The 24,621-nt window shown below is 40.3% G+C and overlaps 1 protein-coding gene and 1 pseudogene across 1 annotated transcript; both read left to right on the forward strand.

The window, feature by feature from the left end:
• The first annotated feature begins 8,300 nt into the window (after nt 1-8,300).
• On the forward strand, nt 8,301-11,306 carry LOC100658213 (elongation factor 1-alpha 1-like; annotated as a pseudogene).
• An 8,195-nt stretch (nt 11,307-19,501) lies between these two features.
• On the forward strand, nt 19,502-24,280 carry LOC100663864 (olfactory receptor 226). The gene has a single exon (XM_003423459.3). The coding sequence runs from the start codon at nt 21,408-21,410 to the stop codon at nt 22,410-22,412; it is 1,005 nt and encodes a 334-aa protein (XP_003423507.2). The 5' UTR covers nt 19,502-21,407; the 3' UTR covers nt 22,413-24,280.
• The last annotated feature ends 341 nt before the right edge of the window (nt 24,281-24,621 follow it).

The following is a 24,621-nucleotide window of genomic DNA, read 5'->3' on the forward strand; positions in this document are numbered from 1 at the left end:
ATTTAAAAAAAATTGATCCATTTGCCCGTATAAAAACAAATGATTTTCAACATTAAAAATGCTGAAATAAAAAAATTAAATGAAAATTAAAATATCTAGAGATACATGGCAAAAGATTGGTACAGATTCCCCATGTGAAAATTTGAAAAATTATATAATCATACTTTTGAAATAAAAATGCTATAGAACATGGAAAAAAGTTCAAAGTTACCTGCAAAAAAGCAAATGAAGATTAAAAAGTATTTAAAAATTACAGTAGTAAGATATGCTAAAAGTGGAAAAAAAATAAATACTACAAGTCAAAATGAAAAATAGATTTCACAATATATATTGAAGATGCTTAGAACTAGCAATTCCTTATCTACAATTTTAGGTTAATTTTGGGTGTAAATTTTATTTACCAGAATGCTCCTTGCAGCTTTATTTACGATAATGAAACAGTAAACAAATGTGATGTCACCTCTGCCTGCACATGCCCGCCCCTTCCTGTACCTGGCTGAATTCATCCTTCTCTCTTCTAAACTCAACCCTGTCTTGCCTCCCTTCCATGCTTCCAGATACGGTTAGTCATCTTCTGTGTTTTCCTGTATGCCTTTAAAATACTTCAGTTGTTCAGTTGTATTTTAACTGCCTCTTTACATCTGAATTTCCTGGTTTAATCTGCAAGCTCCTTCAGAGCAGGAACTGTCTTATTCAGCATAGTGCTGGTCCAGAATAAGCTATTGATATGTATTTTTGCCTGAACGAATACAAGAATCTCACAAAGCACATTCTTTCTGGCCACTGACATTCTTACTTCTTCCAGTCAGTATATTCACTCAGATTCCATACCCACATACTATAATTGCTTTCACTAGAAGCTCCATTTTGTGACAGGTGTGTTGTGTGTGGTGCTGGTGGGAAAGGATTTGGAAGCAAGAGAGAGGCATGATGAAAGAGCCTTCTGTATTTCCCACAGAATATCTGAAAACTACTGGGAATAAAGGAGATGGCACTCTGGCTCCACTGTGAGAGACATTATAAAAGCTGGTGGTCAACGGCCTGCTTACAGGCTTCTTACCAGTTCCTCTAGAACTTCTGCAGTGACATTCCTTTCCTATTCATATCACTAACTGTCCTGGGAACAGGAACCTACTCTTCTAGGCCTTCTATGCCCATAAAATTGTCACAGAAATGTGGTGTCCTGTGATGTCTTCTGCTCCATGAATTTCCACTGAGGCATGTCTTCCTTGAATTCCTTAGTGGAAAATCAAGACCTGGAGGAGGATATATATATATATAATTGAGGTTCCAGAGCCTGACATTTCCATGACTCAGAAAACTTTAGGGGGTAGAATTGAAAAAAAAACACTAAGAAACAAAAAAAAATCTTGGGTAATCTCAATCTTCTTGTGACCTCAGATCTCACTTAGACATAGGCAGGGAAAATCAAAGCTCAGGGAAGAGAGAAACTGATGGGATCTTCCCAACGTGGACACAGGCATAGAATTATGTGTCCCAGTCAACCCTACCTAAACCTTGTGCAGCTGAACAACTGAACCTGGACAGTGTGGCCCTGACTGATCTGGCTCTTGGTGAGGAGTCTTACCTGTGCTCAACAGGGAGATCTGCCTTGTTCAGCTCTGTTGACCCCCTATGCTTTGTGCATGTCCTTGAGTAGTTGTCACAAGAGGCAGAAGAGGAACCAGGGAATTCTCACTCCCTGTCCTGAATAAGCCACTATGTAATAGCTGGAGCTGCAGCCAGGTCACTCGTCTCTTCTCTGTCAGACAAGACTATATGGGTTAACCATATTCCCAGTCCTGACTTGAGGAGATTTATTCCCAGCTGTGCCTCTTTTGTCCTCAGGGCCAGTCAAAGGTCTGACAATTGTATTTCCCCGAGGTGTTCCTGGGCTCACCTCAGTTTCTCTTCCTTCTCTTCCCCATGGGGACCTGACCTATCTTGAATCTAGTGTCCTTTGGGTGTCTTGATGAATGCTAGATGCCAATGGAATGATGTTTAAGAAAGAAAAAGCAAACTCTAGGCTAAAGGAAGTAGCATTGTGCACAGAAAAGCCCAAAATGTTTGGGTTCTAAGTGACCTAAATTTAATCCCAGCTTTGGAACTCACTGACTTGTGGTATTTGGGGATTTTGTTTAACTCCGAGTTTCTCCGTATTGCTTAGGTAGAGATAATAATGCTTATTTTACAGGGTTGATCTAATGAGATGGGATGGAGAGGCTGGTGGATTCGAACTGCTGACCTTTCTGTTAGCAGAGCAGTTCTTAACCACAGTACCACCAGGGCTCTGATATATTAATATTTGTTATATTATATTACAACTTATGTATTAATATACACTATTAACATTAATATACACTATTAATATAACTTGTCATATACCAAATAATCATTAATTTATTAAACAATGTATATTGAGTTATCACTACATGCTAGACATGGTTATAAGCCCTGAGATATAGAAATGAACAAAACAAACTCCCTGCACTCATAAAACTTACATTTTAATGGGGGAAAGGGTGGAGAGAAGTCAGGCATTGAACAAATAACTAAGTACATAAGACTAAGTAGCTGCTATCAATAAAACATTAGTGTGAAGAAATAGGAAATTGTTGAAAGAAAGGACTCAACCGAGTAGACTTCTATTAATATAGGACCTAATGTTTGTATAGACCTAGTCTGGTCATTCTTAAAGAAAATGTATAAGCAGAAGATGTAATCTCGTACCCAAGATTGATTGCCCAAATTGAAGCTATTGGAATTTGGAAACGGCCATGGAACAGTACAAGATACAGTTGTTCAGGCTTTAAGAGTAGAAACAGTTTAGAGATAGGAAAAAGTATCAATAGTTTTTATTGTAGCACAATTACTAACAGGAAAAGAATTAGAAAATTACCTTAATTCCTTCATTTGGGTACTGCTTTAAAAATGTGAATTTTTCATATCATGGATTTCTATGGCACTGTAAATATAAGTTAATGTTGAATAAACTCTCAGGTAAATTTTTAGGTGAAAAATCAAGGTAAAGGACATTATATGCACACCACACAAACTACTTGTATTTTATAGAAATAACACACATACATATAAAGTATGTAATGAGAAAATTTCTGGAAGGACATATAAGAAATTGATAATAGTTATTGCTTTTGGAGCAGAAAAATGGGCAACAGAGAGGTCAGTATTGAGAGGGAAATCTTTTGATTGTATATTATTTTATACTGAATGAATTTTTATCATGTGTGTTTATAACATCTTGATAAAATAGTGAGATACATGAAACATACAAGACTTCTCTTTTGATTTCTGACTCTTTAATGAGAAAACATGCCAAGCCCTGGGAAATATCATATAAGTCTCCAGCAAGACATTATTTGACCTGGGACTTGAAGGTTGCCATCAAGGAGTGGAAGAAGTACTCAGTTGACTGTGTGATGACCACCACCACTACTGTTACTGCTACCAACACCATTTCTGCAATTACTCTAAATTTGCATCAGATTCACTTCGTTCTTTTCCTCTAATGCACCAAACCGTTTCCTGCCTTAGGACCTTCACATATGGTGATTAATTTGGTGTGTTCCTAATTTTCAACTGGTAAATGCCTATTCAATTTTCTCATAAAAGTCACTTCCTTAGAAAGGTCTTCCCTGACCCCCTTATGTTAGAACTCCCCTTTTATTCATTCTCTTATCATTTTGTTCTTTTCATAGCAATGATACAAATTTATAATTGTATATCTTTTGTGAATTTTTTGTTTAATTCTATTTTTATTGGATTGCAGTATCCTTGAGGGCAGGGACACTGTTTTGCTTATCACTGTTAATTCAGCAATTAACAGTTAAGCTTAAAGGAGGACTGCGAAACAATGATAACAGTGATGCTATGGATTGAATAGTGTTCCCCCAAAATGTGTGTCAGATTGGCTGTGCCATGATTCCCAGTATTGAGTGATTGTCCACCATTTTGTCATCTGATACGATTTACCTATTTGCTGTAAATCCTACCTCTATGATGTTAATGAGGTGGGATTAGAAACATTTATGTTAGTGAGACAGGACTGAATCTACAAGATTAGGTTGTGTCTTAAATTAATCTCACTTGAGATACAAAAGAGAGAAGCAAGCAGAGAGACAGAAGGACCTCATACCACCAAGAAACAAGAGTCAGGAAAATAGCATATCCTTTGGACCTGGGGTTCCTGCTCTAAGAAACTCCTCGACTGAGGAAGATAGATGACGAGGACCTTCTCCCAGAGCTGACAGAGAAAGAAAGCATTTCCCTGGTGCTGGCACCCTGAATTCAGACATCTAGCCTCCTAGACTGTGAGGGAATAAATTTCTTTTTGTTAAACCCATGCACTTGTTGTATTTCTGTTATGGCAGCAGTAGATAAGCAAGACAAGTGAGGAGTCTCTTATAATAATTCCACGCCTAGGCCAATGGGAGTGGGCAATGGAAATGGGAATTGACACCAAGGGATGAGTAAGAAGCATGTTGCAAAAGAAGAATTTGTAGGCCTTGGAGACTAGTTGAATACTGCTATGATGTTGTTGTTAGCTGCTCTCAAGTCAGCTCCTGACTCATAGGGACTCCATACACAATGGAACAACACACTGCCCAGTCCTGTGCTACTCCTATGATGGGCTGCGGATCGGACCATTGTGATTCACAGAGTTTTCACTGACTGATTTTGAAAGTAGATTGCTAGGCCTTTCTTCTTAGTCTGTCTTAGTCTGGAAGCTCTGCTGGGACCTGTTGAGCATCATAGCAACATGCAAGCCTCCACTGACAGATGAGAGGTAGATGCACATGAGAAGCATTAGCCAGAAATGGAACCCAAGTCTCCTGCAGGGATGTTGGGAATTCCACCACTGAACCTTCAATGCCCTGTGATAGCAATGATAACGTTGTGGCATTATAACATAGTGAAGTACATTGACTGACATTTTTTGTTTCATGATTGTCCGGTCACTTCTCTCTCATTTACTGGACAAGCACCAACTAGACAGAAGCTCCTTATTCACCATTGTACCATCAGCACTCAGCATATAATGTTAAATGATAGAATGTAAGAGAAACCAAAAAACCAAACCAAACCCACTGCTGTCAAGTGGATTCTGACTCATAGCAAACATGTAGGACATAGTAGAACTGCCCCATAGGGTTTCCAAGGCTGTAATCCTTACGGAAGCAGACTGCCACATCTTTTTCCTGCGGTGGGTTTGAAACACTGACCTTTCCGTTTGCAGCCAAGTGCTTTAACCATTGCACCACCAAGACTCCTCTGTAAGATAAATCAATGACAAATTTAGTCAAAAAGTGTGGTAAATAGCAAGAAAAAGAGATCCGATTTGATGACTTGAAGAATGAGTTTGTATTCTAAGTAAATCTCGTGTTTAGAATGTCTAGTAGGCATACCACAAGGGGGTTGGAGTTTCTGGTCTGTCTGTGACCCTCAGCTAGCCAGTTCAGCACAGTCCTGAGAGACTGTGATCCTTGATCCATGTTCTGCCAGGCTGGGCTTCCGTGCTAACAAAAGTGCCTGGGTGCGCAAGTGTACCTCTCTCCCATTCTATCGGCTCACAGTAGCATCATTCATGTTTTGTGTGGTTATACTCAAAATGCCCGCAAACATTACATTAAGGGTAATTTGTTTGCATCTCTGGGGTATGCCTATCACTTTTGGGTGAGGTGTTTATCTCAGTGCACGCAGACAAGCCCTTACAAACAGCACATACTTATTAGTAGACCCAAAATCAAAACACAAACAAACTCACTGCCATTGAGTCAATTCCTACTCATAGCGACCCTATAGGACAGAGTACAACTGCCCCATAGAGTTTCCAAGAAGTGCCTGGTGGATTTGAACTGCTGACCTTTTGGTTAGCAGCCACAGCCCTTAACCACTATGCCACAGAGTTTCCATTAGTAGATCCAAAACCCGACACTTCTGACTCATAGCGACCCTATAGGACAGAGTAGAACTGCCCCATAGGATTCCCAAGGAGCAGCTGGTGGATTCGAACTCCTGATCTTTTGGTTAGCAGCTGAACTCTTAACCACTATGCCACCTGGGCTCCTACTTATTACTAGAGGGGTAAGCGTATTTGCATTCCTGTTGGGCATTTTGGATAACAATTTTGGTGGGCTTTTTAGATTAAAATTTGGGTGGGCTTTTGAGATAAACGTTTACAAGTAAAAGAGCGTTTTTGGTTAGAAAGTGCTTACCAATTTTAAAACGTATCTGCTGTGTTTATTGTCAGTCTTATTAGGCAGGATGGCATATCCTCTATAAGAGTTTCTTACATTACATTACATTATGGTTTGGGAGCGAGGTGTTAAACGATGCTCCAGCAGAAATGTCTTGGAGGCAGTTGGGAATATGGATCTCACATTTGGGCGAGAGGTAAATGATAGAGATGATGACTTGGGAATCAATCATTCATTTAAACATTTTTTAACGCCCTAGGCACAGGAACACAAACATGAACAAAAGGCACTCCTTACACTCAGGAGATAGATGTGCACGTAAAGTGCAATTACACTGTCTTAAATGGTTTAACAGTAATATGACTGAGATACAGTGTTCATACAAAGGCAAGTGAACTCCGCTTTGCGTAGGAGAATCAGGGAGAGTTTCTGGAAGGAAAAATATTAGAATTCTATTCTGAAGAATAGACTTAGAGCTAAATCTTGAAAGGTGAGTTGGAGTTAACTTATTTTGGTGAGGATGCGGTGAGAGAAGAATTTTAGACATAAAAATTGTGCAAAGATATAAAGGTATAATAATAATGCCATTTAATTACCTGTACACGTACTCTGTGACAAGTAGCTTTTGTATTCAGAGAATAAAAGTAACTTTATAACTGTTTTTAATGGCCCCAAAGAAATAACTCATCACACAATAACCAAACCAAAAACACCCATTGCCGTCTAGTGGAATTCCGACTCAGCATCACACAATTGATCAGATAATTTCCATGTAAGTTGGCCTCTACTTGGCTGTTTGGTTTGTTTTGTTTGCTCTTTAAGAATTCTTAAGGGCTCTCTTGGCCTCCCATATTTTATCTCATTTTTCTATTTCCCCTCAACTTCTTCCAGCCTTGACCTTTTAGAGAATATGTATGCAATATTCCAAAAGAAAGCGATATTTTGGATTCACTCTAGATTCACAGCCTAGCTCCGACACGTAAATAGTGGTTACTGTGGGCAAGTGACTCACCCTCTGGAAGCCAGAACGCTATATTATATGCAGTGATAATACCTGTATTAAGTGATTGTTTATTTTAAACTATGTGACTCATATTTTCCTGTCAATAAAAGTTAGTTGTTTATTTCCCATTCTCCACTGGAAAAGGGGGAGCTTACACAGGGTTCTTAGGTTATAAATTGTAGCAAACAACTGCTGAGAATTCTGCATAACTGATAGTGCACTTTAAATTGCAAAAAAAAAAAAAAAAAAAAAACCACTGTAGGAAGGGTCACAGAGGTGCACAAGTGGAAGCGTTTGGCTAATATTTAATTTGCCTACATGGTGTCTCTGCTGCCACAGAACAACTGGTTTAAAACTTTTTCAGTGGGTTTTATTATTTTCATTTAATCTTGGCATCAACCGCATGAGGTAAGTATCGTTATATAGAAGAGGAAATTCGGGGATAGATATTTAAAGTAGTGCACATGAGCTTGCATTCTTAATAAGCAGCAGACACAGGATTTGACACCAGGTCATTCAGACTCCAAATTGTTGAGAAGCTAAAAAAACATGGTGTTGGGGAAAAGAAAACATTTCGATACGACTATAGTTGAATGAACAACGGAATGGTGAAAACTGAAATTGGAAAGATAAACTAGAGCTGAATGGGGCTTGTGTGACAGGCTAAGGACATTAGTTTTATTCTGAAGATGAGGGTGAATCTAAAGAATTTTTGGTACAATAAGGACAGATCATCATGTTTGTGTTTTAGCAAGAACTTCGGTTAGCATATGGAGGATAGATGAGAATGAAGTGTATAGGTAGATCTGGAGAATGACTGGAGGCAAGGAACTCAATTAGGAGGCGTTAGCAATAATCCTAGTGGGAAACATAAGTCGAAATCCTGGTAATGGCTTTTTCACAACCGGTTTGCCACCAGAACACAGGTGTTGGTGAAAACTATTGCAAAGTCTAACCCAAAATAGGAAAGGAAAAGACTCATATCAACATCATTTTTATTGGACATGTAGATTTGGGTAGGTCCACCACTATTGGTCACCTAATCTACAAATGTAATGCGATGACAAAAGAACCATTAAAAATTTTGAGAAGGAAGATGCTGAGATGGAAAAGGGCTCCTTCAAGTATGCCTGGGTCTTGGATAAACTGAAAGCTGAATGTGAGTGAGGCATCACCACTGATATCTTCCTGTGGAAATTTGAGACCAGCAAGTATTATGTGACCATTGCTCATGCCCCAGGACACAGAGACTTTATCAAAAAGATGATTACAGGAACATCACAGGGTGATTATGCTTTCCTGATTGTTCCTGCTGATATTATTCATAAATTTGAAGCTGGTATCTCCCAGAATGGGCAGACCTGTGAGCATGCCCTTCTGGCTTACACACTGAGTGTGAAACAACTAGTCGTTGATGTTAACAAAATGGATTCCTCTGAACCACCCTATAGCCAGAAAAGATACGAAGAAATCGTTAAGGAAGTCAGCACCTGTATTAAGAAAATTGGCTACAACCCTGACACAGTAGCATTTGTAACAATTTCTGGTTGAAATGGTGACAACATGCTAGAGCCAAGTGCTAACATGCCTTGGTTCAAGGGATAGAAAGTCACCTGTAAGAATAGCAATGCCAGTGAAACCATGCTGCTTGAAGCTCTGGATTGCACCAACTCATCCAATTGACAAGCCACTGCATCTGCCTCTCCAGGATGTCTACACAATTGGTGGTATTGGGACTATCCTGTGGGCAGAGTGAAAACTAGTGTTCTCAAACCTGGCATGGTAGTCACCTTTGCTCCAGTCAATGTCACCACTAAAGGAAAGTCTGCTGAAATGCACCATGAAGCTTTGAGCAAAGCTCTGCTGGGGACCAATGTAGGCTTCAATGTCAAGAATGTCTCTGCCAGATGAGTAGATAAACAAAGTATGGCATATACACACAATGGAGTACTACACAATGATAAAGAACGATGATGAATCTGCCAAGCACCTCACAACACAGATCAATCTGGAGGACATTATGATGAGTGAAATAAGTCAATCACAAAAGGACAAATACTGTATCAGACCACTCCTATAAAAATTTGTGAAAAGGTTTACACACAAAAAGAAGCACTCTTTGATGGATACAAGGGAGAGGAGGTTTGGGGATGGAAAAACATTAAATAGACAATAGATAAGAGGTAACGTTGGTGAAGGGTAAGACAGTACACAATACTGGGGAAGCCAGCCCAACTTGTATAAGGCAAGGTCATGGAAGCTCCATAGACACATCCAAACCCCCTTAGGGAATGAATTACTGGGCTGAAGGCTGTGGGCACCTTGGTCTTGGGGAACATATAGCTCAATAGGATAACATAGTTCATAAAGAAAATGTTCTACATTCTATTTTGGTGAGTAGGTCTGGGATCTTAAAAGCCTGTGAGCGGCCAGCTAAGAGACTCCATTGGTCTCACCCTTTTGGGAGCAAGGGAGAAGAAAGAAAACTAAAGATACAAGGGAAAGATTAGTCCAAAAACTAATGGACCACGACTACCGCGGCCTCCACCAGACTGAGTCCAGTACAACTAGATGGTGCCCAGCTACCACCACTGACTGTTCTGACAGGGATCGTAATAGAGGGTCTTGGACAGAGCTAGATAAAAATGTGTAGTGAAATTCTAACTCACAAAAGAAAGACCAGACTTACTGGCTTGACAGAGACGGGCGAAACCTCAAGCGTATGGCCCTCAGACTCCGTTTTAGCTCAGTAATGAAGTCACTCCTGAGGTTCACCCTCCAAACAAATATTTGACAGGCCCATAAAATGAAACAAGACTAAAGGGGCACACCAGCCCAGGGGCAAGGACTAGAAGGCAGGAGAGGACAAGAAAGCTGGTAATAAGAAACCCAAGGTCAAGAAGGGAGAGTTTTAACGTGTTGTGAGGTTGTTAACTAATGTCATAAAATAATATGTACACTGTTTAATGAGAAACCAGTTTGTTCTGTAAACCTTCATTTAAATACATTAAAAGAAAGTCTCTGTCAAAGATGTTTTTCATGGCAATGTGGCTGGTGATGGCAAAAATGACCCACCAATGGAAGCAGCTGGCTTCACTGCTCAGGTGATCAGCCTGAACCACCCAGGCCAAATCAGTGCTGGCTATGTACCTGTCCTGAGTTGCCACACAGCTCACATTGCTTGCAAGTTTGCTAAGTTCAATGAGAAGATTGATCCCTGTTCTTGTAAGAAGCTGGAGGATGGCCCCAAATTCTTGAAGTCTGATAATGCTGCCATCCTTGACATGGTTCCTGGAAAGCCAATGTGTGTTGAGAGCTTCTCTGACTGTTCTCCTCTGTGTTGTTTTGCTGATCACGTTATGAGACAGACAGTTGCTATGGGTGGTATCAAGGCAGTGGACAAAAAGCCTGCTGGAGCTGGCAATGTCACCAAGTCTTCTCAGAAAGCTCAAAAGGCTAAATGGATATTATCCATAACACCTGCTACCCTAGTCATAATTAGCGGTGGAAGAATGGTCTCAGAGCTGTTTGTCTCATTTGGCCATTTAAGTTTAATATTAAAAGATTGGTTGGTGATAACAATGCATCATAAAACCTTTAGAAGGAATGGTTTGTGGACCATTTGTTTCTTTTTTGTGTGGCAGTTTTAAGCTATTAGTTTTTAAAATCAATACTTTTCAAGTGGAAATGACCAAAAATCTGTCAAAGAATTTTGAGACCCATTAAAACAAAGTTTTATATGAAAAGCAAAACAAAACAGAACAAAGAAACAACAACAACAAAAAAAAAAACGCTGGTAATGGATGGAATCTGTAATAGATAGTACACACGTAAGAGAGAAGAGAACCCACAATTGAACTGTCAGGATAAATATAATTTAAAAGGACTTGGAAAATAACACAGAGTCTGTACATAGACAGGCAGGGAAAACAAAAGAATCCATTGCTATGGAAACCAAGATGATCAAAAGTTTCAAGATCAATTTTCCATTTCTACAAGCATCACAGAAATCATGTAGAGTATTTGATTTCCTCAGGGACCTCTCTAGACCAAGATCTGTTCCAAGCCTGGGATCACTGGTCTCTATCGTAACTTCACCCCACAAAATGCCCTGGTCCCTCCAGATCCGTACTTCCAGAACCATAGTCTCTGAGAGCTGGATGGGGCCCTGGAGACCTGAGGGTAAAACTCTAGCAGGCTCTCTGCTATGAGGACTTAGTTTTCTCTCCGTCTGATGTAGCTACACATCACTGACTTCTATCCTCATCCCCTCCACTCATGGGGTTGCAGACTAACCAGTCTATTAATGAGCAGTCACAGGTTGTGACCTCATTAAGATGTTGTTAATGAGACACTCTACTGTTCAGGGAGCACAGCTGACTGAGGCTCCCAGTGGCCTATCCTGGGGCCTGGTGGAAAAGCCTAGGTGAATAGACAGATGAGATCTGGGGAGAGGGCTAATGAACTCAAGCTGCTGAACCACAGCTCCTAATGAACTCTGCTTGGCATAAAGATCAACTTTAGAGCTCAAGTTCTTGGTGGCCTGCAGGCATGCTGGATAAGTGAGGTCCAGATAAGCAGAGGTTTTCATCTGAGCTGCCAGCTCTGCTTAATGCCTGCTCTGCTCAGCCATTTTGATAAGGGCTTCAATTTGTGAGATGAAGATGTGGTTTTGTGTTGCCCCGAGTTTGTGGCTTGTGAACAATTGTACAAGACCTTTGACTCTATCCCATAAACTGTGACCCTGTACCACTCATTCCCTACATTGCTGCCAAAGCAATATTTCCAAAATATATAGTAGATGGTTAATTTATGCTTAAAACCTTTTAATGGATCTGTATAGCTCATGAACAAAGATTTAAACTCCTCAGGCCATTCAATGCTTGACTCCTCCCTACCTTCTACACGTTTTTCCCTTCAGGTTTCTCCACCATGTCAACATTGTCCATATTATTTCCACAACCACTGCCACCACCACCACCATGGTTATCATCATCAACATCTCTGTAGTGCTTACTACGTACACAGCAGTGTTTTACATATATTAATGTATATTATTTAACCTTACAACAAAGGACTGAAGTAAGTGCTATGATTTTTCCCGTATTGTACAGGAAGACACAAAGGCAAGGCCTAATGACTTAATGTCCTAACTCACTAACTCATTGCTGTTGAGTGGATTTCAGCTCATAGCAATGCTATAGGGCAAAGGGTTTCCAAGGCTATAATCTTTATGGGAGCAGACTGCCAAATATTTCTCCTATGAAGCGGTTGGTGGGTTTGAACCACGAACCTGTTGGTTAGCAGCTGAGTGCTTAGCCTTCAGTGCTCCTTGCCCAGTGTCCTACGGTTGCTGTTGTTAGGTGCTATCAAGTTGGTCCCGACTCATAGCAACCCTATGTACAACAGAAGGAAAAACTGCCCAGTCCTGCACCATCCTCAAGATACTTGTTATGCTTGAGCACATTGTTGTAGCCACTGTGTCAATCCATCTTGTTGAGGGCCTTCCTCTTTTTTGCTGGCCCTCTACCAAGCATCATGTCCGTGTCCAGGGAATAATCTGTCCTGAGAATACCTCCAAAGCATATGAGATATAGTCTCACCATCCTTGCTTCTAAGGAGCATTCTTGTTGTACTTCTTCCAAGACAGACTTGTTCTTTCCTTTGGCAGTCCATGGTATATACAATATTCTTTGCCAACACCACAATTGAAAGGCATCAATTCTTCTTTTTTTTTAAATATTTTTTATTGTGCTTTAAGTGAAAGTTGACAAATCACGTCAGTCTCTCACATATAAACTTATATACACCTTACTACATGCTCCCACTTACTCTCCCCCTAATGAGTCAGCCCGCTCCCTCCTTCCAGTCTCTACTTTCATGACCGTTTTGCCAGTTTCTAATCCCCTCTACCCTCCCAACTCCCCTCTAGACAGGAGATGCCAACATAGTCTCAAGTGTCCACCTGATGCAAGTAGCTCACTCCTCATCAGCATCTCTCTCCAACCCATTGTCCAGTCCAATCCATGTCTGATGAGTTGTCTTTGGGAATGGTTCCTGTCCTGGGCCAACAGAAGGTTTGGGGACCATGACCACTGGGATTCTTCTAGTCTTAGTCAGACCATTAAGTCTGGTCTTTTTATGAGAATTTAGTGGTCTCCATTCCACTGGTCTCCTGCTCCCTCAGGGGTTCTCTGTTGTGCTCCCTGTCAGGGCAGTCATCAGTTGTGGCCGGGCACCATCTAGTTCTTCTGGTCTCAGGATGATGTAAGTCTCTAGTTCATGTAGCCCTTTCTGTCTCTTGGGCTCATAATTACCTTGTGACCTTCGTGTTCTTCATTCGCCTTCGATCCAGGTGGGTCGAGCCTCATTGATGCATCTTAGACAGCTGCTTGTTAGCATTTAAGACCCCAGATGCCACATTTCAAGGTGGGATGCAGAATGTTTTCTTAATAGAATTTATTTTGCCAATTGACTTAGATGTCCCCTGAAGCCATAGTCCCCAAACCCCTGCCCTTGGTCCGCTGACCTTCAAAGCATTCAGTTTATTCAGGAAACTGCTTTTGGTCCAGTCCAGTTGAGCTGACCTTCCCTGTATTGAGTGTTGTCCTTCCTTTCACCTAAAGTAGTTCTTGTCTATTATCTAATCAGTAAGTAGCCCTCTCCCATCCTCCCTCCCCCCCCTTTCGTAACCACAAAAGAATGTGTTCTTCTCAGTTTAAACTATTTCTCAAGATCTTATAAAAGTGGTCTTATACAATATTTGTCCTTTTGCAACTGACTAATTTCACTCAGCATAATGCCTTCCAGGTTCCTCCATGTTATGAAATGTTTCACAGATTCATCATTGTTCTTTGTCGATGCTTTTGCTGTGTCCCAGAGGTTTTGATTGGAACTGTTCTCATTGCATTCTATGAATTTCTTTATTCCCTCCTTAATGTCTTCTATAACCCAGTCTTTTTTGAGCAAGGTATTGTTCAGTTTCCAAGTATTTGATTTCTTTTCCCTGATTTTTCTGCTATTGATTTCTACTTTTATGGCCTTATGGTCTGAGAAGATGCTTTGTAATATTTCGATGTTTTGGATTCTGCAAAGGTTTGTTTTATGACCTAATACGTGATCTATTCTAGAGAATGTTCCATGTGCACTAGAAAAAAATATATATACTTTGCAGCTGTTGGGCGGAGTGTTCTGTATATGTCTATGAGGTCAAGTTAGTTGATTGTAGCAATTAGATCTTCTGTGTCTCTATTGAGCTTCTTACTGGAAGTCCTGTCCTTCTCCGAAACTGGTATGTCGAAGTCTCCTACTATAATTGTGGAGGTGTCTATCTCACTTTTCAGTTCTGTTAAAGTTTGTTTTATGTATCTTGCAGCCCTGTCATTGGGTGCATAAATATTTAATATGGTTATATCTTCCTGGTCAATTGTCCCTTTAATCATTATGTAGTGTCCTTCTTTATCCTTTGTGGTGGATTTAACTTTAAAGTCTATTTTGTCAGAAATTAATATTGCTACTCCTGCTCTTTTTTGATTGTTGTTTGCTTGATATATTTTTTTCCATTCTTTGAGTTTTAGTTTGTGTCTCTAAGTCTAAGGTGTGTCTCTTGTAGGCAGCATATAAGGCAGCATATAGACGGATCGCGTTTCCTTATCCTGTCTGAGAATCTCAGTCTCTTTATTGGTACATTTAGTCCATTTACATTAAGCATAATTATAGGTAAGTATGAGTTTAGTGCTGTCATTTTGATGCCTTTTTGTGTGTGGTGTTGACAATTTCATTTTTACACTTACTTTTTCGTCCTGAGGTGTTTTTCTTTGTAAATTGTCTGTTCCTCATTTTCATAGTATTTGACTTTATGTTTGCTGAGTTGTTACGTTTTTCTTGGTTTTTATTTTGAGTTATGGAGTCGTTATATCTCTTTGTGGTTACCTTAATATTTACCCCTATTTTTCTAAGTAAAAACTTAATTTGTGTCATCCTATATCTCCTTGTTTTCCTCTCCATAAGACAGTTCTATGCCTTCTGTATTTAGTCCCTCTTTTTGATTATTGTGATCTTGAACATAATGACTTCAATGATTCCCTGATTTGAGCCTTTTTTTTCTTTTTAAAATTAATCTTAATTTGTTTTTTTGATTTCCCCATTTGAGTTGATATCAGGATGTTCTGTTCTGTGACCTTGTGTTGTGTTGGTATCTGATATTATTGATTTTCTGACCAATTTCCTTTATTATTTCTTGTAGCTTTTGTTTGGTTTTTGCAAATTCTCTAAGCTTGTGTTTATCTGTAAATGTTTTAATTTCACCTGCATATTTGAGAGAGAGTTTTGCTGGATAAATGATCCTTGGCTGGCAGTTTTTCTCCTTCAGTGCTCTGTATATGTCATCCCATTGCCTTCTTGACTGCATGGTTTCTGCTGAGTAGTCTGAACTTATTCTTATTGATTCTCCTTTGTAGGAGACCTTTCTTTTGTCCCTGGCTGCTTTTAAAATTTTCTGTTTATCCTTGGTTTTGGCAAGTTTGATGATAATATGCCTTGGTGATTTTCTTTTTGGATAAATCTTATATGGGGTTCGGTGAGCATCTTGGATAGATATCTTTTCATCTTTCATGATGTCAGGGAAGTTTTCTGCCAACAGACCTTCAACTATTCTCTCTGTGTTGTCTGCCATCCCTCCCTGTTCTGGAACTCCAATCACATGCAAGTTATTCTTCTTGATAGAGTCCCACATGATTCTTAGGGTTTCTTCATTTTTTTTAATTCTTTTATCTGATTTTTCTTCAACAGTATTGGTGTCAATTGCCTTATCCTCCATCTCCCCCACTCTGCATTCTAATTGCTTGAGTCTGCTCCTCTGACTTCCTATTGCGTTGTCTACTTCTGTAATTTTAGTGTTAATCTTTTGGATTTCTGAATGCTGTCTCTCTATGGATTCTTGTAGCTTATTAATTTTTCTACTATGTTCTTGAATAATCTTTTTGATTTCTTCAACTGCTTTATCAGTGTGTTCCTTGGCTTTTTCTGTAGATTGCCTTATTTAATTTTTGAGGTCATCCCTGATGTCTTGAAGCATTCTGTAAATTAGTTTTTTATATTCTGTATCTGGCAATTCCAGGATTGTATCTTCATTTGGGAAAGATTTTGATTCTTTAGTTTGGGGAGTTGTAAAAGCAATCATGTTCTGCTTCTTTACATGGTTTGATATCGACTGCTGTCTCCGAGCCATCTATAAGATATTGCAATGATTTATTTTATATTTGCTCACTGAGTCTTGTTTTGTTTTGTTTTCTTTCAATATACTTAGATGGGCTACTAGATTGTGCTGTCTTGATTGTTGTAGCCTTTGAATCACTTGTGTCCTATTACCAGCTGGTTTGGGCTGTTACCAGATATATAAACCTAAGAGTCTGTTCACTATTCTTGAGTAGAATCTTATTTTTGGTCACCAAGTGTGTGGTGTAGACTGTGACCTATTCACTTAGAGGAGTAGTGGTGATAGCTGTGTGCACCAGATTCTAGTAGCAGCAGGGGATCACATTCCTGGGGTGCAGGATGCTGACAAGCTTCCCCCAAGTGCCAGTGAGGTAGGTGTGTCTCTATTCCTAAAGCACTTTGGTGAGTGGGCTCTGCAGCTGCACCTTAGGCACCCAGTGTATGTACCTCTACAGATTGGTAGGTGTCACTATCTTCAGACCCCTATGGCAGGAGGCTAGGTGGTTTGGGTGGAGCTTCAGCCCTCAGTTCCCCGTTGTGGGTCAGTGAGGGCTCTGTTTAATAGGTAGAGATATCAGACCTGGGAAATTGTCTTTCCAGTAATCCACCAAAACAATTACAGTCAGATCACTATCAGAATTGCCTTTGCATTATCATAGCCACCTTGTTGCCTGTAGGGATGAAAGCCCAAGACTGTGGTACTGGTATGCTTGGCTGGAGCTGGTTCTGTATTTTTAGTCCAATTTCAGAAGTCAGAGAAGGATTTTTGGTCCCTAGGTTTTTTTGTAGCTGCTTCTCTCAGGGCAGGAGAATGGGTTAGGAAAAGTCAAAAAAAAAAAAAAAAAAAACAAAACCCTGCAAAGCACTTCACTCTCTGGTCCAGGAAATTCCAATGTTAATGAAGCCGCCTGGGAAGGGGAGGGTAGGGATCAGATAGCTAGGAGAGAGTAGCACCCAGGAATATAGACAAAGTTACTTATCTTGCTTGGTGATGACTGTTTTATCTGAGATTCCTGAGGAGCGTGTAGCCTGTGTGCTTTGGCTGGGTCAAGATTGCCCCCAAGGGTCAGGCCCACAGTCCTGTGCTTGTGCTGTCTCAGAAGCCATGGTCAGTTCCCCAGCTCCCAGTCCAAAACCCAGTGCCAAGGTTCCCCGGCTGGGAAGCCACACTCCAGGCTCCAAAACCAGTCGCTGCCTCCCAGTGACTTCTCCTCGTGTCAGCCACGTCACTGTGCTGCCTGCGTGCACTGGCTGAGCTTCTCCCGAGGTCACTTCTGGGGGCTAGGGCTGTGTCCCATATTTGCGCCATCTCAGGATGCTGTGCCCAGCTCCCCTATGCCCAGTCCAAAACCTGGCGCCAAGGTTTTCTGACTGGGACGCTGGCTCCAGGCTCCAAAAACAGTCACTGCTTCCCCATGGTTGCTTGTTCTCTCGTTAGCCGCATCAGTGTGCAGCCTGCTTCTGTTGGCTGAGTCTCTATGGAGGTTACCCCAGGGGGCTAGGGGTTAGGGTTGTGTCCTGTGCCTGCCCCACCTCAGCAAGCCACAATCAGCCCTGCCACTCAGCACCCGGGACTGTGAGGGCTCAAGGCTGTGGCGCAGGTTGCTGGTTCCAGAAGCGGTTTCTGCTTCAGGGTGCAGCTTTTTGCTCCCCTGTCACTCAGGTCAACTCTTTAGATCTGTGTTTGGTCGTCAGGGTTCATAGATTGTCATGTATGTGATCGACTCACTTGTTTTTCAGAGTTGTTGCAAGAGGGATCCGAGGTAGCTTCTACCTCGTCAGCCATCTTGGCCCTGCCTCCTCTCTCTCCACTTATAATATTTCTTGTTATTTTTGTTAGCTGCCCTGGAGTCGACTCCAACTCATGGTGAGCTTACCTACAATAGAACAAAATGGTGCCCAGTCCTTTGAGTAGCATGATGGAAAGAAGTGGAGATTTACAGGGAAGAAGTCATAGAGAGAAATACATGAGTTGTAGGGGTATCGTGATATACCCTCTTTCATGTAACTTTTCTGGTAAACTGTTTTTTGAATTTTTTAAACATATCCTTTTCTTGGCTCTGTCCCATTTTTCTTTTCTCTCGTATCTCTTTTGGTCTCTTGGGCTCCAGCCTCAACACCATCCCAAAGGGTCACAGGGCGGAGGTAAAGTGAGAACTAAAGGGGGGAGGTATAAGATAAAAGACTCTTTCCTGGTTTGTCAGACTTCTCTGACCACAGGAGAAAGAAAAGGTGGAATATCTGTAGCATCTTTCTTTGTACCAGTGCTTCAACTTTCTTTTACACACTCCATCAGTGCTCTTTTAACCAGTCTGGCCATTTCAGGAGGGCTTGAGTCAAAGACATCAGAATAAAGTGAGTGGATTCTGTTATCTTCTGCATTTCTCTTCATGTGGTCAATTGTACCATATTCCCTCTACTTCTGTTAATACATCCATGTTCTTATTCCTATGTACACCTAATAAAACCAAAACTCCTATCAACATTTTCCACATCTGGTCCACTCTATTGATATTTAGACTGTTACCAATTTATTTATATTTTTCATTCATACCTGGTCTCTTTATTCATACTTTGCCTTTCTGATCCTCCGTTCCTAGTTTATCCTCTCCATATTTTACTTCTCTTCACCTGATCTATCATTAGATCTGTTGTCCCTATAGCACGTTTGTCTTTCTCAAACATCATCCATCTTATCCATATGAAGTTTTATCTCCCTAATCTAAATCTTAATTTCTTATGTTCTATCTTGAATCTACTCTCTCTTTTTCATTCAATGCCTAACTTCTCTACAAAAAAAAACTTCTCTACATATCATTCCAACTCTGTTGAATTTTCTGTCAATCCATTCTCTACTCCTGATCACTTCCTCCCAAATCCTTTTTCATTCTGTCTTCTATATATTCTAGTCATATTCTCTGCAGTTCAACTATTCTGCCCATATCACACCTTTTTCTACTTTTGCCCAACCATTCATGCATCCATCCAACTATATAATGTCTTTACTGATCAGTTACTATAAACAGACCGTATAATAGGAACCACTGTGAAAAGGAGAGATGGAAATATCAGTAAGTATTCTAACTGTGTCTGCAGAAATAGGGATATTTTTGAAGGGGAGATAAACAAGGATCTGAGATCTCAAAGATAAATAAGAATTTCTCAGAGCGGGGATGGGTGTTTCAGATAGAGAAGGGTATGTGTACAGTCACAGAGTTAGAGAATATTGCGACATGCTTAGAAAAATGAAAATAATGTTCCATGACTGGATTGTTGTATAAAAGTTGAAAGGAAATACATTTTGATGCAATGTAAGGGGTTGTTGTATGTGTTCTACAAAACTGGATGCCCTTGTGGTCAGACGTCTGCATAGACATTTCCTTCTAGAATCAAGTGGAGATTAGATTGCTGAGGGTTAAGACTGGCGGCATAAAGACCAGATAAGAGGCTGTTGAAATAGTTAAATCAAGAAATAGCAAGGACCAGGTATAAGGGACTGGGGGAAAGCAGTAGAAACAGGAGAGGAGAAAGAGTACAGATATGACAAATTTCTGACATAGGTGATTACATGAAAACTTATGCCATTAATTTTGATAGAAGAAAAACAGACTTAGGAAATATTTTTCTGGACATATTGTGTTTGAGAGACCCAGGTGACATTCAAGGAATTATGTCTGTTCCTTGCTATCACCATTATGGGCCACTTCAACAACATAGTTCATCCTTTATAGCGAATTTAGCACTTGTGGCAGTGATATAGCAAGTAAAATGATATGTAGTTGTCCACCGGCTCTAATGGAACAGTAATAAGAGGCACCTCATCAAACCTGAGATGGGGAGAGGAAAGAAAGAAGGATAACTAAAGCTTTCCATGAAGAAATGCCACGAGCCAAGACTAGAAGGCTAAGTAGGAGTTAGCCATGCCCAGGGAGGTTATGGCATGAGCAAAGCTACGGAGGCGATGCACATGCTGTGTGCCGAGAGCTTCAGGGTGTAAAATACAATGTAGGCTTCGTGGGAGATGAGGTTTTAGTGATAGCAGTGGCAGATCATGAAGTACCTGTATGCCTCATTAAGGAGCTTGAACATTATTGCAGAACTATGAAGGATTTTAATTACCCATTGCCATCGAGACAATTCTGACTCACACCCTATAGAACTGTCGCATAGGATTTCCAAGGCTGTAATCTTTATGGAAGCAGACTGCCATATCTTTCTTCCTCAGAATGGGCAGCAGGTTGAACCACTGACCTTTCAGTTAGCAGCAAAGCTCTTAACCATTGCGCCACCAGGCATCCTTTTTGGGTTTTAAGTACGTGAGTAAAATAATCAGATTTGGGCTTTGGAGAAGAGAGTATGTGCAGAAAGACCAGTTAGGAATCCAAGTGTGAGAGGCTAATTTTTTTTTTTTTTTTAATGTACAGATTATCAAAAATAAAGGTAGAGAAGAGAACAAAAATTAAAGGATTAAAAAGGAACATCTATGGCCAGGAAGGTCAAATGCACAATGGATAACATGTGAGGCAAGGACTGAAGAAAAAAGATCAAGGCTAAAAGCCATGAATAATAAGTGTAGGTTCGAGGTTCCCATTTATGTGGGTGAGTATATAGTATAGGGATAGGCCTGTCACCTTAAACTTTCACGGATGAGGAGATGAAGATGTGTTCCTACAACTAAATTATGAGCTCCCTGAAGACTGAGCACATTTTTTTTTGTTGTTGATACATGCTTCCCCAAGAGCCAGCACAGACTCCTATCCTGTGACCAATACAAAGCCATTTATTTGTGTCCACTTTTGTCTTAGCTCATTTCCAGTTTAAAAAGAGAAAACTGACTTCAGCTCTATACTGACTATACACATTGCATTCTAATGACATATCTCTGACCAAGAGAAACACTGGGCTCTTTCTGCTGCCTTCTGACGACACTCTGCATTCTCATCTTCTGAGGAGCAGTGGACAAGCCCAACACCATGAAATGGAGGAACCAGAGTGCGAGGGTGAGTGAGTTTGTATTGGTGGGCTTCCCAGCTCCTATGCCACTGCGGGCACTATTGTTTTCTCTTTCTTTAGTGGCCTATATATTGGTGCTGACTGAAAACACACTGATCATTATGGCAATTAGAAACCACCCCACCCTCCACAAACCCATGTATTTCTTCCTGGCTAATATGTCCTTCCTGGAGATCTGGTATGTCACCGTGACGATTCCAAAAATGCTTGCTGGATTTGTTGGGTCTGAACAGTATGGTGGACAGTTAATCTCCTTTGAGGGATGCATGACACAACTCTACTTTTTCCTGGGCCTGGGCTGCACCGAGTGTGCACTTCTTGCCGTTATGGCCTATGATCGCTATGTGGCCATCTGCCATCCTCTCCACTACCCTGTCATTGTCAGTGGCCTGCTGTGTGTGCAGATGGCATCTGGCTCCTGGGCTGGAGGTTTTGGCATCTCTATGGTCAAAGTTTTTCTAATTTCTCGCCTCTCTTATTGTGGCCCCAACATCATCAACCACTTTTTCTGTGATGCCTCCCCATTGCTCAACCTTTCATGCACTGACATGTCTGCGGCTGAGCTTACAGACTTTGTCTTGGCCATTTTTATCTTGCTGGGGCCTCTCTCTGTTATTGGGGCCTCCTATATGGCTATTGCTGGTGCTGTGAGGCGCATCCCCTCAGCTACTGGACGCCACAAAGCCTTTTCTACCTGTGCCTCTCACCTCGCTGTTGTGATCATCTTCTATGCAGCAAGTATCTTCATTTATGCCCGACCGAAGGCACTCTCAACGTTTGACACTAACAAGCTGGTCTCTGCTCTCTATGCTGTCATTGTACCATTGCTGAACCCCATCATATACTCCTTGCGCAACCAAGAGGTCAAGCGAGCCCTACGCCGTACTCTGCCCCTATACAAGGGCCAGGATACTAACCCCAGGAAAGCTAGTAGAGATACATCAGAGGGAGTTGCTAAGCCTTAAAATATGCTCTTAAGCTTGGGATCCATGTCTACTATGAAGTCCAGTGGAGCATTTAGTATCTAAGTTAAAGAGTAGAATTTTGTAGGCACCACCACGGAACTGGGAGTAAGTCTTTGTAACTAGTCTAGGAGGAAGAAGAAGGATGAATTGCAAGGAGAAGCTGGATTTCCACAGAACAGAGCTGTAAAATATAAGCTGGAGGTTAGTCAGATGTTGTCTGCTCTATTGTAATTTATATAAAACAGACTCCATGAATCATGCATACTGGAGGAATGGAAAGGATTAGCCATGAGCAGAAGAAATGACTGAGCTTCGATATTTAGATAAACAAACAAATGCAGAACTAGCATCTCCCTAAATGATTCTTTCTGGATATGCTCCTGGTTTTAGCCCTGAGGCAGAAGAAATAAAAGAGAGACAGAAGGAGGAAACCATTCAAGAAAGCATGGGCTATCTTAAGGAAAACTATTAGAGGACTCTTGGATGAGATCCCTTCTAGGCATAGGTCACTGGCTGCAGCCTAGGAGACCAGCAGGTGATCATTCCAACGTGTTCCAAGGCAAGGAGATAGGAAAATCATAAGTTTTGTGTGGGCAAATATCCACTTTCTCGACTATAGTAGTTTCTAGCTTCACTTCCTCATTTTCCAAGGTCAGCGCTCACATTGAACAGGAGTCACAGTGAACTAGGGGCTGAGCAATTGTGTATTTAGTTTCATTGAACTATAACCTCCATAGAGACAGGGAACACAATTGTTTGTTTTTAATTTTTTCACCATGGCCCAGAAGAGTATCTAGCACATGGATAATATAATCAATAAATATAATTTGAAGCCCTGTAGGCAAGGCATGTGTGTCATACCTGTAGATAGGGTTGGCAGGTGCTGGAACTAGACTCCTTATACATGACTTGGATATGGAAAGGTACAAATTTGCAAAACCTTGCTAGAAGAAAATTTGGCAAAATCTAAAAATATTAAAACCATTTTGATTTAGAAAGATTTACGTAAATAGATATTTATAATAACAAAAAATTGAAATATGCTAAACTTCCATGAGTAGCATTAGTTAAATAATTTATAGTTCATACATTAAATGTAATACTATGCAAACATTGAAGCAAAATAATCTAAATAGAGTTAATGACAAAAATATTCCTAATACATTAAATGAAAAGATTAGATTATGTAACAGTATTAAAATTAGTTTTCATACGTATTTATTTATACAGGACTCGAAGGAATTATCCTCAAATATTACCTGTAGCTATGCAATGGACCCCTTACTCTTATTAATTGTATTTTGTGGCAAAAGCATTGTGACCAAGATATTTATTTAAATGAAAACATCTTAGCTGATAAGACATACAGCTTTATTCATCTAGACAGAGGGATGGTTAGAGGGTATGTCAGCATTGATTTTTAGAAACCCAGCTCTCTAGAATCACCCGAGTTCCAGAACCCTGATGACAGCATCCTGCATGGAGCTGCTCTCTCCAGATTTTGGAGGCAACTGTTGTTACTGCCCATCTTTTTATAGTCATCTGCTGCTTGATAAAGTATGTGAGATGCTAACAGTAATCATATTGAACATTATTTGCTATTTCTCCTTACTAAAAATTTTTATATAATGTACATTTCTATTTGTGCCAAAATAGTTACATAACCTCATAGGAATTATAACAATTTAAAAATGATTGGATATAAAGCTTATCAAAAGTCTGTCTCCCAGTTGTCCCCAAGGAATAAGTTTCTGAAATGAAGTTAGTGGTCTGGAGAGGAAATGTCCTCCTCTAGGCATCACTGTTGCATGAACCTCCCTTATTGAATCACTCTTGTTATAAGAAATAAAAACATGATGTTGGTTTTCTTTATTGTGCTTTTCTTTATTTTCCAAGCTTTTTACAATAAGATGCATTATTTTTTTTTCAAGTGAAAAAAACACTTTTAATTCTGACTTCAAAAATTGAAGCCAAATACTTCAAGTATAGAAACAGTGTTTAGCATAATATCCTGAACATGTTCATCATTCAATGAGAAAATGTTTGAGTCCATGTGAACTATGTAGGGAATGACACCTCTCTTGATTTGGATTGAATTTTAGTAGTCATGTGACCCTCTTGGCTCATATTGAAGTTAAGGTCGTAAAACCTTCTCAGATTTTTCAAATGAACTCTTAATTATCAGGTTAGGTATTCCCCATCCATCACT

The sequence above is a fragment of the Loxodonta africana genome, chromosome 7, assembly GCF_030014295.1.
Source record: "Loxodonta africana isolate mLoxAfr1 chromosome 7, mLoxAfr1.hap2, whole genome shotgun sequence".
In the NCBI taxonomy this organism is placed as follows: domain Eukaryota; kingdom Metazoa; phylum Chordata; class Mammalia; order Proboscidea; family Elephantidae; genus Loxodonta; species Loxodonta africana.

What these genes read in the sequence shown, in the direction of transcription:
- LOC100663864 (XM_003423459.3), top strand. Translation starts at nt 21,408, where the DNA reads ATGAAATGGAGGAACCAGAGTGCGAGGGTGAGTGAGTTTGTATTGGTG.